The 18870-nt window shown below is 50.8% G+C and overlaps 1 protein-coding gene across 11 annotated transcripts in view; it reads left to right on the top strand.

The window, feature by feature from the left end:
* Positions 1-850: 850 nt before the first annotated feature.
* The window catches only part of TRRAP (transformation/transcription domain associated protein), a 98239-nt gene continuing 80219 nt past the window's right edge, over positions 851-18870 (top strand). For 6 of the 11 annotated variants that reach the window (XM_077317191.1, XM_077317193.1, XM_077317188.1 and 3 more), the window contains exons 1-17: positions 851-981; positions 2619-2781; positions 3883-3932; positions 5806-5916; positions 6979-7083; positions 8255-8338; positions 9088-9144; positions 10064-10189; positions 10598-10675; positions 11635-11723; positions 13039-13135; positions 13798-13936; positions 14129-14207; positions 15713-15947; positions 16744-17071; positions 17203-17300; positions 17550-17747. In XM_077317191.1, the coding sequence (XP_077173306.1) occupies positions 2682-2781; positions 3883-3932; positions 5806-5916; positions 6979-7083; positions 8255-8338; positions 9088-9144; positions 10064-10189; positions 10598-10675; positions 11635-11723; positions 13039-13135; positions 13798-13936; positions 14129-14207; positions 15713-15947; positions 16744-17071; positions 17203-17300; positions 17550-17747 (1974 nt within the window). In that variant the 5' untranslated portion in view covers positions 851-981; positions 2619-2681. The remainder of the gene's footprint in view (positions 982-2618; positions 2782-3882; positions 3933-5805; positions 5917-6978; positions 7084-8254; positions 8339-9087; positions 9145-10063; positions 10190-10597; positions 10676-11634; positions 11724-13038; positions 13136-13797; positions 13937-14128; positions 14208-15712; positions 15948-16743; positions 17072-17202; positions 17301-17549; positions 17748-18870) is intronic. The other 5 variants (XM_077317195.1, XM_077317194.1, XM_077317196.1 and 2 more) reach the window with 1 other exon arrangement.

Here is an 18870-nt window from a genome sequence, read left to right as displayed (position 1 = left end):
TAAATATGGAGCACCCCATGGCAGCCTAAGTCTCAAGTGGGAACCCTCTCTACGTTCTCCCTCTCTCGCTGCTTCTTGTGGGGGTGTATTGATGATGCCCCCCTGACCAGTGCAGATGGTGGGAAGGGACTGCATTTCATCATGTTTTAATGTGTTTATTGTACCTTCAACATTGTGGATGTGTTGGGTTTTTTGCAGGAAAGGGCGTTATAAAAACCCAAATTAGGAAGGAAGGAAAAATAGAAGGAAGAGAGGGAAAGACAGAAAGATGAAGAGAGAAGAGAGGGAGGGAGGAAGACGGAAGGAAGGAGAATTAAGAAAGGAAGGAGGGAGGATGGAATAAATAAAGGGATGGAACAGTTGATGGAAACGGATAGAGACTCTTTTTGTCGGCTCTTACTCCCGAGAAACACAGCTGCGCATTAACAGGATCCTTCCCCGTTGTTTCCCTGCAAGCCAGGAGGAGCTTCTTGCAATACAATAAATTCCTTTTTGAAACCGGGAGGGGAAAAGGAAAATCCTTTTCCAGCTCATGCATGCCTCCTCCTCCGACTTCCCCGCCTCGCTGGGCCAGCCTGGGATTGCACCGCTAGCTACGCCCCCTGCAAGGAGAAAGCTAGCAGCTACAGGAAAGCTGATTGACAGGCGGCTCGCATCGCCTGGAAAGCGGGGAGCATAGAGGGGGAAAGCCTAGAGCGGCGCACGGCGCCGACTTCCGGGAGAGGACCGGCCCTCCGTGGTCGCTCTGTGTCGTTGTTTCTCTATGGCGAGGCGCGCGCCGGCGTTCCGAGCGCCGGCGCATCACCGGAAATTAACCTCCGGCGGAGGAGGGGGACCGGAAGTGACGCCAGGCGCTTCCGCCGCGGCCCGGCCTGAGCAGGGAGGCGGGCAGGGACGCTTTGCCCATGCGCCGGAGTGGCCGCAGCGGGGCTGGAGGAGCGACAAAGGAGGGCAATGGGGCGACCGGAGCGGCCTGGGCAGGTGAGGCGGTGAAGAGAGGGGCCGCGGTGGGGGGCGGGGAAAGGGGGCGTGGCTCCGTTGAAGCCCCCCCTCGTTTTCTGCACCGCTGAGCGGGGAAAGCGGGAGGGGCGGGGCTATGCAGATGAACCGAACCGAGGGCGGGGTTATGCTGATCAGCGGCTCGGAGGGCGGGGCTATGCTGATGAGGGGGCGTGGCTCGCGTGTGGCCCTTGTGTTAAAGGGGTCTCGAAGGAAGCTTGGAAGGATTTGGGGCGTGGGGGCGTGGCCAAGGGGCGTGGCTTGGTGCGGGGAGGGGAAGCTGGTGGAAGAAGGCGGGGGGGGGGTCGTCTGCTATTTTGCATATTTATTAATTATTATTATTTGTAGCCAGGGTAGTCAAACTGTGGTTCTCCAGGTGTCTATGGACTACAATTCCAATGAGCCCCTGCCAGCAAACGCTGGCAGGGGCTCATAGGAATTGTAGTCTATGGATATCTGGAGGGCCGCAGTTTGACTATCCCTGATTTATAGTGACTCCCCAATTAGGCTGAAGGTTAGGGGTGGCCCAACGGTGGTTCCCCAGGTGCCCGTGGACTACAATTCCCATGAGCCTCTGCCTGCTGGGCGTCTGGGGAGCCACAGTTGGGACCCCCTTGCAGGGGTTTAATGCACCCACAAGGGATGTGCCTCCTTCCCTCTCCCTTGTTTTCCTTCTTTCACCAAATGAACCGAGAGTCAGACTTGGGATACGGTAGAAGAAGGAGAGTTGGTTTTTGTAGGCCACTTTTCACTACACAGAGGAGCCTCAAGGCAGCTTACAATCACCTCCCTCTCCCCACAAGGGGCTGAGAGAGCTCTGAGAGAACTGTCCATGGCCCAAGGTCACCCAAGCGGCTGCATGTGGAGGAAGAGCGGGGGATCAAACCCAGGTCACCGGATCAGGCTGTCGCTCTTAACCACAGCACCAAGCTGGTCAGCAACTTCCAGACGAGATGAAACATACAAGAATTTTTAAAAGGTCAAGATACTCAGGAAAGAATTCAGGATGTGTGTGTGTATATATATGTATGTTTCATATTATTGAAGAAGAAGAGTTGGTTCTTATATGTCGCTTTTACCTGAAGGAGGCTCAAAGTGGCTTACAGTCGCCTTCCCTTTCCTCTGAGAATTGAAATTGAAATTCCTCTGAGAATAAGAATTGAAATTTCTTATATCATTGAACTGTGACGCTAATTGTAACGCTGGTCTAAATGACTGTAAATCTCTCTCTCAAGAAAGGGAGCCAGCTTGGTGTAGTGGTTAAGAGCAGAGGCTTTTAATCTGGCTCCTCCATGTGCAGCCGGTTGGGTGACCTTGGGCTCATCACATCCCTGATAGTGCTGTTCTCACAGAGCTCCCACAGGTCGGGCTGAATTCAATGTGTCTAGTTCTCGGTGCACGGGTGTTGGCCAGGGAAACTAAGGGGCAGCGTGAAAGTTTAAGGGGCTGGCAGGTGACAGTGGATGAGCAAAAGGGTTGTGAGTGTCCTGCATAGTCCAGGGGGTTGGACTAGATGACCCAGGAGGTCCCGATCGAACCTGATCTCGGGCTCCCACTGTGTGTGCTGGACTGTTACATTTTATCTTGCCTTCTGTGTTTTGTTTCTTTCTTGTGGACAGGCGGGCTGCTGCTTGTGATCTCCGATCCGTTTCTTTTGAGTGCTGGCGGGATCCCAAAGAGAAATGGCGTTCGTTTCCACGCAAGGACCCACCGTGGTTGACCAAACCACGTTAATGAAGAAATATCTCCAGTTTGTGGCAGCCTTAACGGATGTCAACACACGTAAGTCTTTTTTTAGGGTATTCTCTCAAATATCTGGGGTTTGGCCTGCTACAGATGTGATGGGAGACCCCCAGTGGTATCCCCTCTGTGTCGTAGAAACTCACTGGGTGACTTGGCCAGCTACAGGCTCTCTGCCAAACCTACCTCACAGGGCTGTGATGGAGGAAAGACGAGTAGTGTCAAGTCATTTTGGGTCCTTGTCAAACTCTTGACTTGGAAATTGGCAGCCCGTCTTGGGTTCCCATGTCCGTCATGTGTGTGGATGCCCTGGGAGGTAGGTGAGGCTGAGAATGTCTCAGGATCACCCACTAAGCTTCCGTGGCAGAGTGGGGGTGCCGGGGTGGGCCTCCCGGATCTCCGTCCAACTCTTTACACCAGGGGCGGCCAAACTGTGGCTCTCCAGACGTCCGTGGACTACAATGACCATGAGCCCCTGCCGGCGCCGGCAGGGGCTCATGGTCATTGTAGTCCACGGACGTCTGGAGAGCCACAGTTTGGCCGCGCCTGCTTTACACTGATGCCCAGGCGTGTCTGTCGTGGATCAGAGCTTGTGAGTCCTGGTTTAAGAGGAGACAGAGTCGTTGTTAACCGTGTTCGGTGTTGGTGTGAATGCAGTGAACCGTGCCAAACGCCGCACAGCAGGGGGAAAATTCACATTCTGGAGGCAGAGGGTGTGTACGTGCCCCCGGGTGGCTGTGGGTTTTCAGCCCACTGTTGCACTGAGCTGCAAAATGTCGGCTGCCGCCGTCGTCTCGTGAGCCCCGCTTTTACAGAGAAGCAAAATGATGAAGACTACATTCTCGAACCCTGTTAAAAAAACCCGAACAAACAAACCATGTGTGTTTGTGCGTGAGTGAGTGAGTGTGTCTGTGCGTGCGTCTTGGGTGTGTTTGTGTGCGCGTAAAGATGTGCGATTGGGAATCCTGGCTCGGTGTGACTGCAGAGTTGTGGTTTTGTAGCTACTTCCCATTTTTTGGGGGTCGTGAGAGCCCGACTGATAAGATCTGATTGCTTCTTTGAGTCGGCTGACTGCTTTTGACTGCATCGCTCTTGAATGTTTATACTTGTCGGGTTATTTGTCTTTGCTTTTCTCCTGGTCAGCGGACGAAACGAAGCTGAAGATGATGCAAGAAGTCAGTGAAAACTTTGAGGTATCTAGACTGCTTTTCTGGTTTCAGGATTGTCCCCTGGGGAGGGGGGTGTTACTGGAAGGCTTGGTGGTATGCAAGAGGTTCAGCCACCCCCCTGGAAGCCCATAGATTTGGAAGGGCATAACTTGGAAGACGAAGGGGGTGGGGGCATGATAGAAGTTTATTAAAATTATGCACGGGGTAGAGATGGTTGACAGAGAGAACTTTTACTCCATTTCCTCAAATATTATAACTTGGGGGCTTTCAACGAAACTCATGGGCAGTAGGTTCTGGATGGAAAAAAGGAAGTACTACTTTACACAGGGAGGGATTGAAATGTGGAATTTGTTGCCAGAAGGCACAGTGTGTCCTGTCGTTGGCCCTCCAGAGGAACTGGTTGGCCACTGTGTGAGGGAGGATGCTGGACTAGATGGAACTTCACTGGTCTGATCCAGCAGGGCTCTTCTGATGTTCTCATGAAAGCCTTGGCCTCTGTGCCCTGTTGTTGGCCCTCCAGGAGGACTGGTTGGCCACTGTGTGAGGCAAGATGCTGGACTAAATGGACCCCTGGTCTGATCCTCTGATTTTCTTATGAAGGCCTTGGCTTCTATGCTTCTATGCATCAGCCTCCATGCTCTGTTGCTGGCCCTCAAGAGGAACTGGTTGGCCACTGTGTGAGGCAAGATGTTGAACTAGATGGACCCCTGGTCTGATCCAGCAGGGCTCTTATGTTCTTATCAGAGGAAGGCCTCGGTCTCTGTGTCCTGTGGCTGGTCCTTCAGATGAACCCTTTGGCCACTCTTTGAGACAGGATTCTGGACTAGATGGACCATTGCTCTGACCGAGCAGGGCTCTTCTGGTGTTCTTCTCTTGGGAAGGCCTCAGCCGCTAGTCCTGTGGTTGTAAATTCATTTACTTACAACAAACGAAAACTGCATGTATGTTTTAGTACTTATTGATTCCTGCCAAGTCTCCTCTGTTGTGGCCACAGCTGCGTGGCAGAGTGGAATTGTTTTGTGTGTCCCTGCAAGCAAAATCAAACAAAGGAAAACATAGCAAGCAAGTTTGTTTATGGCATTTGAAATTGTCCTGTTTCAGGCACCAGGTTTCCCCTCCCCCCCCACCTCTGTTGTTTTGGTAATTTTCCAGCCGTGTCTCCCACACTGTTGTAGCATTTTGACCACTGTGTGAGACAGGAGGCTGGGCCAGATGGACCTCTGGTTTGATCCATCTTCTGATGTTTGTTTGTTATATTTAAGGGTCAGGGCGGTTCACACAAAACATAGGAACAAAACAGAGAAAGTCGGTAAACATAAATAACAATAGAACAACAATAAACACTGTGAACAGTAAATTCACAACCAAAACAAAGAGGTGGTCCCATGTTTGGTTGGTTTTGGGATGTTAATTTCATGGGAAGTGTTAATTTTGGTTGGTTTTGGGGTGTTAATTTCATGATTAGTGGAAGATGTCGGTTCTGGTCAACATCAACCAAACGCCTGTCGGAAAAGCTCCCTGTTGCAGGACCTATGGAATTGTTCTAGTTCTGCTGGGGCCCTGATCTCCTCTGGGAGCTCGTTCCACCAGGTGGGGGCCAGGAGAAAGCTGGTTGAGGTCAAGCGAGCTTCCTTGGAGCCAGGGATCACCAGGGGAAGGCCTCAACCTCTATTCCCTGTGGTTGGCCATCCAGAGGAGCTGGTTGAACACTGCCCAAAACAGGATGCTGGACTGGATGGACCCTCACTGGTCTGACCCAGCTGGGCTCTTCTGAGGTTCTTATATTTTCCCTTGACCTCACAGGACGTTTGGGTAGGTTGAGGGAGAAATCTTTTCGAATCAGTCTGCAGAATGGAGGTTTTTGCTTCCTTAAAAGCCTTCTCTCCCCCCTTTCTAGAATGTGACGTCATCCCCTCAGTATTCCACGTTCCTGGAACACATCATCCCCCGGTTTCTGACTTTTCTTCAAGATGGAGAGGTTCAATTCCTACAGGAAAAACCAGCACAGGTACCTGGTTAAATCTTGCGGAGGATAGCACAGCAGTATGGCTGGGCAGTGAAGTAAACTGCGTGTAGAGTGCTGCAGAATTGGGATCCCAATAGATGTGTTTACCCTCTGCTTTTTAGCCAGCCTGCAATCCTTAGCAGAATCACGGTCATCTCTAGGTCCATTGTAAGTTAACGTGCCTACAATGGCAGAGCTCTTTGTAAGACTGCAGTGTTGGAAATTCCTTCCTTCCCCATTTCCAATCTCCTTCCTTCCTTCCTTCCTTCCTTCCTTCCTTCCTTCCTTCCTTCCTTCCTTCCTTCCTTCCTTCCTTCCTTCCTTCCTTCCTTCCTTCCTTCCTTCCTTCCTTCCTTCCTTCCTTCCTCCCTCCCTCCCTCCCTCCCTCCCTCCCTCCCTCCCTCCCTCCCTCCCTCTATATTAAACTCTACAATTCTTGGCATTGAAATTAAATCTCAAGACAGAATTATAATTCTGAACAGGCCGCCCCATCTCTTTAGAGCGTGAGGGCCACATAGGTCTATCTTTCGACCATCCGTGGTGTTGTTAATCAGTACGTTGTCCTAGCCTCTAAGATCCGGAGAAATCAGGCTAGCCTGGGCTAACCAGGTCAGCACACATGTATGTTAACATCGATTAAGTGTTCCTTTTTGGGGTTTTGTGGGTCTTATTTCCACTGCAGGAATATAAATTCCTTCAGTGTGTGTTGGATACACACTTTTCTTGGATGCTTTAGGATGCTTTGGGCTGATCCTGCATTGAGCAGGGGGTTGGACTAGATGGCCTGTGTGACCCCTTCCAACTCTATGATTCTGTGATTCTATAAATGTCATTTATTCTATGGTTCTGTAAATGTCAGGAGCAAAAAAGGAAAGATACGGCATAGTTTTCTAGATATTTTGCTCGCAGTAGCTTGAAAATTGGAAGGGACGCTAATTGTTGTACGTATCGGCATTTTGACTGAGCGCCAATGAGTGACTCTCTCTAAGGAACAGTCGCACAACCTCCCAGTATTCGATACCTATAATTGTGTTGTCTCAAAACAATATATTTCTGTCTCCCAAGCAACTGAGGAAGCTAGTTCTGGAAATAATCCACCGAATACCAACGAACGAACACCTTCGACCGCACACCAAAAATATCCTCTCTGTGATGTTCAGGTTTCTAGAGGTACCGTACCTTAAGATGCTAAATAGCTGCCGTTTTTTGTTTGCTTGTCTGAGGCAGAGATTTCCCTCCATTCACAGCTCCGTGGCTGTAGGGAGAGCTGGAAGTGCAGGGAAAACAATTAAACATCACTGCAATGTCTTGCGATTCTCATGCACTTGTGGGTATGGTTGTCTAAGTCTAATATGAGGCCAAGTCAAAAAGTATTGCTGCAAAATCATCATATAGAATAATAAACAGAAAGCAATTTCCAAGCTGGCGAAGGCAAAAAGCTTTTTTCAGTACGAATTCCTAGGTATAAAATCTCGTTTGCGTATTTTACTTCCTCAGTAAACCTATTTCTTAGTTGTTGTTTTTTTTCAGGGATGCAAACAAAATCTTCAACCCACTACCTTATATTTTATATACTTTATACTTTATATTTTAAGCCATGTAATTTGGATCTATTAATATCAAAGGTCCATGAAGGTAACTATCTTATAAATGGGGTCATTTAGAAGATAGTTACCTTCATGGGAACCAACTCGATTTTGGGAATAAGAGCTTTCAAGAGTTGTCAGATGCAGCGTTGATGCTCAAATGGTCATACCACCAAAATCTAGTTGGCCTTGTAGTTGAGAGCAGCGGCCTTTCATCTGAAGGGCCAGCTTTGATTCCTCACTCCTCCTCTGCATACGGCCAGCTTTCGGACCTTGGGCTAGTCACAGCTCTTGGGGCTGCTCTTGTAGCACAGTTCTCTCAGAGCTCACTCAGCCCCACATACCTCCCAGGGTGTCTGTTGCGGGGAGAGGAAGGGAAGGCAACGTTCAGCCACTTTGAGACTCCTTCGGGTAGTGGGATGTAAAAGCCAACTCTTCTTCTCCAAACGTAATTGGCTCCATCAAACCACCTTTTACCACTCTGAAGTTTCTCCCAATGCTGAAATCAGCCCTGTCACTTCTGCTGGTTAATCCCGTTTTAGTTTCTGGAGCAGCAGGCAACTGGTCCCCTGTCCCCTTCCATGGGAGAGCCCTTTTAGGGTGTGTGTGTGTGTGTGTTTCCCCATAATTGTTGGTGAGAACAAACCTTTCCTACTGGAGGCCTGAACGAATTTGATTTTCATGATGCATGTAGGTTGTTCGCAATTCAGTCCCGACCAAGTAAACCTTGTCTTCCTCCCCCGCCTCTCTCCTAGACCGAGAACGAGGAAAACGTACTGATCTGTCTGCGGATAATTATAGAACTGCACAAACAGTTCCGGCCGCCAATCACACAGGAGGTAAGTTTTTTTTTTTAAACCATAAAACCAAACCGGGGGGAGGGGGGATGGTACTGAACCACCTCAAATCTTTTCAGGCCCCACATCCAGTGCTGGAGTCTGAAATTTCGCCACCGTGGAGGAGATGGGGCAGGGTCTGAAGCGATAGAAGAAAAAAACATTGAATACATTTATGTATTTATTAGATTTTTATATCGCCCCTCCCTTCAGGCGGGCTCGGGGCGATTCACAACAATAAAAAGCAATAATAAAAACACAGTTTAAAACCAGTTCCCCTTCCTTAGTTACCCCAGAACGCGGTTTAGAATGTATGGGCAAGGAAGAGGGGAGTCATTTCTGTTTACATTCTGGGCTCAGCTATATGCCTGGCGGAAGAGTGGCCCTGCGGAACTTTGCCAGTTCCGTCAGGGCGTGGATTGCAACTGGCAGCTCGTGCGACCACTTTGGGTCCAGGGCTTCTTTGGTGTGTTATCATTACTGTACGTTTTCAGAAGTTCCATCTGACCAGGGGGACAGTAGCCTTGGGTTTCTTGAACAGACACCCCCCCTCCCCCTGAATGTGTGGAAATGATACAACATGGGCCTCTGCTCCTCTATGGTAAAAAGTCTCACAATCCACTGGGTGATGCCAGTCCCTTTGGGGTTGCTTGAAGCTGTGTTTGGATGTTTTCTCTGTTCTCGTGACATTGCTGGTCTTTGGACTGTACGTTTTTCCCGCCCACCAGTGTGTTTTTTCCCCCCTTCCCCAGATCCATCATTTCTTGGATTTCGTGAAACAGATTTACAAGGAACTCCCCAAAGTAGTGGTAGGTCTTCCTAAGCGTTTAAATCACGTTTTTTGTTTAACTGCATGTGGGCTTGTGGGAGTAGGTGTGTGTATCCATCAAAAGAATACCTCAAGCAAGGATGGCTTTTCCTTTTGAAACCTGCCCCCTGATGCAACCTTCCTCGACGTTTCCGATCCTTTCCCTTTAAACTGGCGTGTTAATAAAAGCCCAGTTGCCCTGTAGCTCAGGGATCCCCAATGTGTTGTGCATAGATGCCGTGTTCTTCCGGACCGTGGGTTCATTAGCTCTGTTTCTGACCAGCCTGTCTGGGATACTTCCTAGGGCTTTTCCTTAACATAGGGGCTCATGGGAATTGTAGTCCATGGACATCTGGAGAGCCACAGTTTGGTTGCCCTGTACAAGGGGTCCCCAACATGATGCCCGGAGGCACCAGTTTGCCCACCAGCACCTTTCCTGACATTCACAAAGTGATTTTAGAAAGTGGGTGTGGCCAGGTCAAGGCTTTTGATTGGCTGTGCAAATCAGTAGCTGCCACGTCAAGTGCAAGAATCTTCACTGTGTGACTGAAGGTAAACAGTGGGAACCATTTTGCGGGTGGCTCCACCTCCTACGGCAGCCATTTTGCATCTGTCAGACTACATCAGAATTCTGAAGGTGCCCCCAGGCTTCAGAAGGCCAGGGACCCCTTATCTAGTTTGACGTTTCTGTTTTCTTTGCCTTGGCGATATTTGAATCCGTTCCGCAACCCAAATCTATCTCCTCTTCTCCCCATATTGCAAAGGGGGCACTTGTACAGGGAGGGGTTTGTCCCGATTAGAAGCACAGCTCATGCCTTTCTAAACTCTCGTCGACTTATCCCCGAGGAGCGTTACTGTGCGTAGGGTGGCACGGCAAGAAGTCTCCTGGGCCCATAACCTTCTCCTGCCTCTCGCCGCAGAACCGATACTTCGAGAACCCACAAGTGGTGCCCGAGAACACGGTCCCGACCCCAGAAATGGTCGGCATGATCACCACCATCGTCGTGAAAGTGAATCCGGAACGGGATGACGGCGAAACGAGGACGGTGCGTGTGATAGCATGTGTTTGAGTGGGGAGATCCTTGGGGATCTGTTGGAAGGAGCCTGTAGTTTCCTAAAGTAGGGTGTTGGACAATCTTAGTATTCTTCTGGGGGCCTACAGGGAGAGACAGTCCCTTATATGTGTAAGGCCCAGACCCCGTAGGGCCGTGAAGGTCTTCTAGTGTAAGCAAATTTGTAATTTTCCAGTTCTGAGCATATAAAAAAGTCTCGCAGCCGTTATCCTGTACCTAAACAAGATATCGTGTGGAATTTCCAGATCATAATTAACAGGAATGCTTCTGGTCTCATTGTTATATTAGCCTTTAAAATCGGTTGCATGGAAAAGGCTTTCGGTACGTTATGAAACAGAATCGGCAGAATTTGTGAAACAGAATCTCGATTTCCCCCCACAGCATTCCATCATCCCCAGAGGCTCCCTCTCCTTGAAAGTCTTGGCTGAGCTGCCGATCATAGTTGTCCTGATGTATCAGGTAAGTACGGTCAGGCGAGAGCCTCTGTAGGGCAGGTCACCTCCGGTTCCTGCTGTGATTTGCGTGACCAAAGTCCCAGAACCCTCCACAGGATCTTGTCCTGAAGTGCTCATCCCCCCTGCCCTTCTGTTCCCATGCTCTGTGCCGTCTGGCTCCCTATTACGTGCCCAGTTGTTATAGCTGTTTTCTCCCCGCCTGAGGCTGTCACCTGTAGGCTGTATTGGCCTTTGATGATAAGAAGCGTTCTGTGTGAAACTGAATTGTGTACAGAAGAGGATTTGCCTCTGTAATTGCTTTTTGTTTACTTTTAACCTTGTCGTCGGCAATAGCAGAAGTCTTGTGTTGCCGTTTGTACTTTTCTGAATATAAACTACTGAGTTTCTCGCCAGAACTTGGCACTTTTATTGTATTGTTTTTATCTGTTGTTAGCGGCTGCGAGCCGGCAGGCCAGGAACGGTGGCCTATTATAAATAAAAGCCTTTTTATGAGGGAGTGAGCCCGAGCAGGTCTACTCAGAAGTGGATTCCATGTTGTTCCATGTTGTTTACTCCTGGGAAATAGTCCTAGGTGTTGCAGCTCAAACCCTTCCTCTGTCCCCTCCAAGAGAATCCCACCGTCGTCTTGGGCCCTTCCTCTAAACCTTTAAATCAAAATTCCCTCTGCTGCTAGAGAGAACAGTATGTCGGTTGCTGATTGTTATTAATGCTTTTGGGATGTATATTTTATAGTATCGGGTTATTTTTAAGGTTTTAACGTTGTCTTAATGTTGTAATTTTGAACTGTAGTAAGTCGCCATGAGCCAGCATTACCGGAAGTGGCGAGTTAGAAATCGAAAGAGTGGATGAATGAATGAATGAATGAATGAATGAATGAATGAATGAGGTATTAAGTGGAGGGGAAGATAACTTTTCAAAACCTGCGGAGTTGTTCGTTTCAGCCCTTGTTTTTGTGCCTTCCAGCTTTACAAGCTGAACATTCACAACGTGGTGGCGGAATTTGTGCCTTTGATCATGAACACGATCATCATTCAGGTCTCCACGCAAGCGAGGTAAGGCTGCGGAACAAAACGCCTTTCCGAAAGCCCCACTTTCCTTCTGCTGGTCGTATTTGGAAAGGATCAACCTTCCACAAATAATCCTTCTCCCAAATGCCATTAATTGACACCCGGGAACAGCAGTACTCATGAGAAACTCAGGAGGGGTAATCTTGCATGATCTTTTGCCGCTAGAATGACGGCGTGCCTTTGGGCTTTGTAGCGCCTCAAGGACGAGCAGATGTATTGGGCATAAAGGTAAAGGTCTCCCCTGTGCAAGCACCGAGTCATGTCTGACCCTTGGGGTGACGCCCTCCAGCGTTTTCATGGCAGACTCAACACGGGGTGGTTTGCCAGTGCCTTCCCCAGTCATTACCGTTTACCCCCCAGCAAGCTGGGTCCTCATTTTACCGACCTCGGAAGGAGGGAAGGCTGAGTCAACCTTGAGCCGGCTGCTGGGATCGAACTCCCAGCCTCATGGGCAGAGCTTTCCGACTGCATTACTGCTGCCTGACCACTCTGCGCCACAAGAGGCTCTTGTATTGGGGCATAAGCATTTAAATAAGTCTACAGATACTGTATATGTGAGTTGAGTGTGCGCGCCCGCTTTGTGTGAGGAAGCAGCCTGGTTTAAACAAGTTGCTTGGTGTTTGTGGGGGGATGCAACGTCACACCTGGCCAGCCTTCTGGCGTCATGCTTAATTTCAGGTCACTTGAGAACTGACCCCGTCAGATCTCGGAGGCTAATCAAGGCTGACCCCGGCTACTATTTGGATGGAGACGTCCAGGGATTTGGGTGGTAGATCCTCCAAGGAACACTAGGGGGCAGGGTATGAGATTCAGACATCCCTTGCCTGGCTGCCAGAGAATCCTCAGATCTGGCTACACCACCCTTGCCAGGTGATAGATAGATAGATAGATAGACAGACAGACAGACAGACAGACAGACAAAGTCCTGTGTTGCATGACATGTGCCGTGCAGCAGCGGCCGTGAGTTCAGTTTATTAAAAAAGAGGGAGATCATACTGTAAAACCTCAAGGTGGAGCTATGCCTCACTGGTAGAGCATCTTCTTGGGACAAAGAAGGTCCCCGGTTCAATCCCCGGTGAAAAAGGACCAGGCAGCAGGTGGAGAGGGACGGTGGCTCAGTGGAGCAGATTCTGCTTGGCATGCAGAAGGTCCCAAGTTCAATCCCCGGCATCTCCAGCTAAAAGGATCCAGGAGCTGGCGATGTGAAAAGCCTTCCCCTGTGACTCGGAAGAGATGTTTCAGTCCGAGTAAGCAATGCTGACCTCAGCGCAATCTTCACATTGCGCCGTTCCCTTTTCAGGCAGCACAAGCTGTACAACAAGGAGCTGTACGCCGATTTCATTGCCGCACAGATCAAAACGCTGTCGTTCTTGGCTTACATCATAAGGATCTATCAGGTAAGGCTTGAGGGAGAGGGGGAAGAAAGGTGCAAAAGATGACGTGGGAGCAGTGTGCGAATTACGGCCAGTGCAAACAGGGTCCCCCTGAGGCAGGGGCATGCTCCCCCCCTCATTTTCCTCCTTCTTCCTAAATCTCAGTGATGCTTAATAATGTTCTCTGACCTGCCACGTGTGTTTTTTTTGACGGCTGTTTTCGATGGGGTGTGTGTCCCATGTTCCTGGCATGTAGGCATGAGTGTTAGGGCTTGGGGTGGGCAGCTGGTGGACACCTTGAGATAGCCACCCTCAGAGGGACTCCCACGGTGCCTGTTGCGGGGAGAGGAAAGGAAAAGCGATTGGAAGCCGCTTTGAGACTCCTACTGGTAAAGCGGCATATAAGAACCAGCTCTTACTATTATGCTAGCTTTGTGATTTGTATCTTTAAACTGTGTATTCAGTGTTTTTATCTAAAAAAGATGGTGGGGAGTATAGCTCATATAGCCTGGGGCTTTGTATGGGGTGAGTTCGGTAACTAAGCTTTAGGTGGATCTCGCCCCTACCAGTTCATCATTTTTTTTAACAGAAAATTTAAGTCAGTTTCTCTCTCTCTCTCTCTCCGTCATCTATCTAACCCAACCCACCAACCAACCCTAATCTGGATTTATTTCTGTCCTTGGCAGGAACTGGTGGCAAAATATTCTCAGCAGATGGTGAAAGGGATGCTGCAGCTGTTGTCAAATTGCCCGGCAGAAACGGCTCACCTGCGCAAGGAGCTCCTCATTGCGGCCAAGCACATCCTTACCACGGACTTGAGGAGCCGTAAGTAACTTTTACGTTTTTCTTTTCAGGGGGGGAAAAAAGCTTCCCGGGTGGGAGAACCGGCTAAGGAATCACATGCCCTTGGGTGGCTCCGGCACCACAGCTAGCTCACCGTAAAGCGTGAGCTGTGTCCATCATTTGTGTTTACAGCCAAGCTCTCTTGTAACTTTTTCTTTCTCCAAACTATCCCAGAATTCATTCCGTGCATGGATAAATTGTTCGACGAGTCCATACTGATAGGCTTGGGCTACACTGCGCGGGAAACCCTAAGGTGCGTACTAAAATGCGTTGTCGGGCTGAGCCGTTACACAAACAGGGCCCTGGAGGTTCACGGGGATATTTAATGGGTGCGTTAAAGAGGGTGGGGTGGGGGATAGGCTGTTAACTGGGCGTTTATTTATTTTATTGTATTTATTTTCAGATTTATATGCCTCCTTTCCCGAAAGGCTCAGGGCGGCTCAGGGCATTCTGTCAAATACATACATATGGACCCTTTAAAATCAGTCCGGTTAATTAAAGAGAGCCAGCTTGGTGTAGGGGTTAGGAGTGTGGACTTCTAATCTGGCGAGCCGGGTTTGATTCCCCGCTCCTCGTCCACATGCAGCCAGCTGATAAAGGTTTGAATCCACACTCCCCCACCTGTAACCAGCCGGGTGACCTTGATCTAGTCACAGCACTGATAAAGCTGTTCTGACCGAGCAGTGATATCAGGGCTCTCTCAGCCTCACCCACCTGGAAGGAGAATGTAAGCCGCTTTGAGCCTCCTTCGGGTAGAGAAAAGCGGCATATAAGAACCAACTCTTCTTCTTCTTCTTCAGTAATCTCAAGGCTCTCTCAGCCTCACCTCCCTCACAGGGTGTCTGTTGTGGGGAGAGGAAAGGGAAGGCGACTGCAAGCCGCTTTGAGCCTCCTTCGGGTAGAGAAAAGCGGCATATAAGAACCAACTCTTCTTCTCCTTCTTCAGTAATATCAGGGCTCTCTCAGCCTCACCCACCTCACAGGGTGTCTGTTGTGGGGAGAGGAAAGGGAAGGTGACTGTAAGCTGCTTTGAGACTACTTTGAGTAGAGAAAAGCGGCATCTAAGAACCAACTCTTCTTCTAAAGTGATAAACTGTGTCACAGGGAAGGGCAGTTTAGAAATGTATATTTATTTTAGAGCATCTGTACTGTCCCTCACATCGAGGTCATCTCGGGGTGGGGCGCACCATGTACACGGCACAAAATACATTTGTACAAAACCAAAACGCATAAATGTTTGACAGAAACACAATCCAAGACGGTTTAAAATACACGTCGTACATGTGTTTTTATTGATGTTGGCTGCCCTGAACCTGTGTCCTGGATGGGCTGCGAATAAACCTAATTAATATAATAATAATAAAATAATAATAACACACTGACCCTATAAGGAAGGGGTAGTCAAACTGCGGCCCTCCAGATGTCCATGGACTACAATTCCCAGAAGCCCCTGCCAGCATTCGCTGGCAGGGGCTTCTGGGAATTGTAGTCCATGGACATCTGGAGGGCCGCAGTTTGACTACCCCTGCTATAAGGGGTGAAGAGCGGAGGGAGAGGCAGTCCCTGGTCAGATGTTCCAAGTGCGTTTCCGCTTGGCGGAAGAGCTCCGTCTCGCAGGCCCTTGCGGAACTTTCCGCCCGCCAGTTGAATTGAGGCTGATCTTTCCTCAGAATAAGCCGGGAGTATCTCAGCTGGCGCTGCTAATTCCGCCTCTCCCTCCCTCCCTCCCTCCCCGCCCCCTTTTGCGCGGGTCCCCAGGCCCCTCGCCTACAGCACGCTGGCCGACCTGGTGCATCACGTCCGGCAGCACTTGCCGCTCAATGACCTCTCCCTGGCCGTCCAGCTGTTCTCCAAGAACATCGACGACGAGTCGCTGCCCAGCAGCATCCAAACCATGTCCTGCAAGCTCCTGCTCAACCTGGTGGACTGCATCCGCTCCAAGAGCGAGCAGGAGAATGGCAACGGGCGGGACATCCTCATGCGGATGCTGGAGGTATTGGGGCGATTCGGGGCAGGCCGGGGAGGTGCCCATTGGGGGATCCCTCACCTTTGGGGTCCCTCCTCTTCTCAACTTCCCCAATGAACGTCCTGGGCGTTCTGGGTTTGTTGGGGCAGCGATACGAAGGTCGTGGTTCTTCTTGCTGACATTGGTTACGATCACCCCAAGGACCGGCAGACGTGGGTTTAAACTACAGAACAGGCTAGAAACCAGGAGAATGTTTTTTCCCAGTCAGAGTAGTTCACCGGTGGAACTGGCCGCCTAAGGAGAGTGTGAGTCTGGCGGTCTTCAGAGCCAGCTTGGTGTAGTGGGTAGGAGTGTGGATTTCTAATCTGGTGAGCCGGGTTCGATTCCCCGCTCTCCCACATGCAGCCAGCTGGGTGACCTTGGGTGACAGATAAAACTGTTCTGACCGAGCAGTGATATCAGGGCTCTCTCGGCCTCACCCACCTCACAGGGTGTCTATTGTGGGGAGAGGAAAGGGAAGGCGACTGGAAGCTGCTTTGAGACTCCTTTGGGGAGAGAAAAGCGGCATATAAGAACCAACTCTTCTTCTCATTCTATAGAGAACTGTGTTATCAGCCACTCCTCTCCGGGCGGGGAGGGATTGCTGATTCTGTGAAAGGCAGACTGTGCGTGGTTGGGCAGAAGGCATCGTGTTGTGTGTTTGGCTTTTGTGGCTCTTGTGTCATTATGGGTGGGCAGGTAGTTGTGAAGTCGTGCATTCTGCAGGGGGCTGGACTAGATGACCCCGGTGATCCCTTCCAACCCTGTGATCCTATAACTCCAGGTCTTCGTCCTCAAATTCCACACCATCGCCCGCTACCAGCTGACGGTCATCTTCAAGAAGTGCAAGCCGCAGTCCGAACTGGGAGCGGTGGAAGGAGCCCTGCCGGGGGTCCCGGCCGGGGGCGGCGCGGCCCCCGCCCCGGTCCCCTCCCCCGCTCCCACCACCCCCGTGGCCTCAGCGCCGGGCCCCGTGTTCGAGAAGCAGGGGGAGAAAGAGAAGGAGGACAAGCAGACGTTCCAAGTGACCGACTGCCGGAGCTTGGTGAAGACCTTGGTCTGCGGCGTGAAGACTATCACGTGGGGGATCACCTCCTGCAAAGCGCCCGGCGGTAATTTGGCACCCGATTCGATCGCAGGGCGTCTGGTCCGTTGTGGGGGGGAGGGCGGTGTAAACGCGCACGCTCCGCAGTGAGAACTGATTTTGGTTTGGGTCCCTCTCTCTCCCCCCCTTCTTTTTCAGAAGCACAGTTCATTCCAAACAAGCAGCTCCAGCCGAAAGAGACCCAGATTTATATAAAGCTGGTCAAATACGCCATGCAGGCCTTGGATATCTACCAGGTACGGCGCTTGACCGGGGTTACGATACTTGTGTGAAGGTGAGGAAACCGGGCCTTTCTCGGAAGGAAGGGGGTTTCTCCTCTCCCTGTTCCCCCCCCCCCCCCACAGGCCTCTTTTCCCCCTCCCTGGTTTGGCTCCTGCCCGATCGCACATTTCCCGTGACCTCACACACATTTCAAAGGAGTCTGGGAGCTGGAAACAGCAGGAGCCAGGCTTCGATCGGCGGGACCCGCCTTTCTCGTCCCCCAGGTCCAGATCGCCGGGAACGGTCAGACGTACATCCGCGTGGCCAACTGCCAGACGGTGCGCATGAAGGAAGAGAAGGAGGTGCTGGAGCACTTTGCGGGCGTCTTCACCATGATGAACCCGCTGACCTTCAAGGAGATCTTCCAGACGACGGTGCCGTACATGGTCGAGAGGATCTCGAAGAACTATGCTCTCCAGGTAGCATGTTTTGTGCGCTTGACTGTCGCGGTAAAAAAAAACCCTGCAGAGGCTCGAGCGCGCCGGGTTGGGGGCGGTGGGCGGAGTCTCTGTCCGGGTTTCTAACGCCCAGACCCTCACGAGATCCGGCGGGGTTTTGAATTCGGTCGGACGCTCCGGGATTGGAAGGGCGCACGCTTTTGAAAGGAAGCTTTCCCGTTAAATGGGAGGTCTCCTGCCAGCTGTAGGAGGTGGAGACAGGTTTTGAGAAGCTGCCGCTTGGGGTGCGGTGTTTTGGTTTTGGAAGAAAGGTGTAGGAGTGGCCACAGGTGTAGGTGGGGGATTTGAAAGGGGGCTGGACAGATTCATGGTCGGGAGGTCTATCAGCGGCTACATACCATGGTGGTTAAAAAGAACCTCCATGTTCAGAGGCAGGGCACAGGGCCAGGAGGCAACCTCAGGGGAAGGCCTCAGCCTCTATGTCCTGTTGTTGGCTACCTAGATGAATTGGTGGGCTACCGTGTGAGACAGGATGCTGGACTAGATGGACCTTTCCTGGTCTGACCCAGCAGGGCTCTTCTGATGTTCTCATGAAGGTCTTGGCCTCCGTGCCCTGTTGTTGGCCCTCTAGAGGAACTGGTTGGCCACTGTGTGAGACAGGATGCTGGACTAGATGGACCTTCCCTGGTCCGCTCCATCAGGGCTCTTCTGAAGTTCTCATGAAGGTCTTGGCCTCCGTGCCCTGTTGTTGGCCCTCTAGAGGAACTGGTTGGCCACTGTGTGAGACAGGAAGCTGGACTAGATGGACCTTTCCTGGTCTGACCCAGCAGGGCTCTTCTGAAGTTCTCATGAAAGTCTTGGCCTCCGTGCCCTGTTGTTGGCCCTCTAGAGGAACTGGTTGGCCACTGTGTGAGACAGGAAGCTGGACTAGATGGACCCTCCCTGGTCTGAACCAGCAGGGCTCTTCTGAGGTTCTTAACCAAGGATGGGGTGGAGAGAGATTGGCGAAACAAAGGCCACCCCATTAACAAACTATTTGAGAATAATTTCAGACTAACAACCGCACCTATCTTTGTTTAACCCTTTGTGTGTGTGTGTGTGTGTGTGTGTGTGTGTGTGAGCGTGGTACCTTCTAATTGTGGTCTCT

Source organism: Paroedura picta, chromosome 17, assembly GCF_049243985.1.
Source record: "Paroedura picta isolate Pp20150507F chromosome 17, Ppicta_v3.0, whole genome shotgun sequence".
Taxonomy (NCBI): Eukaryota; Metazoa; Chordata; class Lepidosauria; order Squamata; family Gekkonidae; genus Paroedura; species Paroedura picta.
This window is presented reverse-complemented; position numbering and strand designations above follow the sequence as displayed.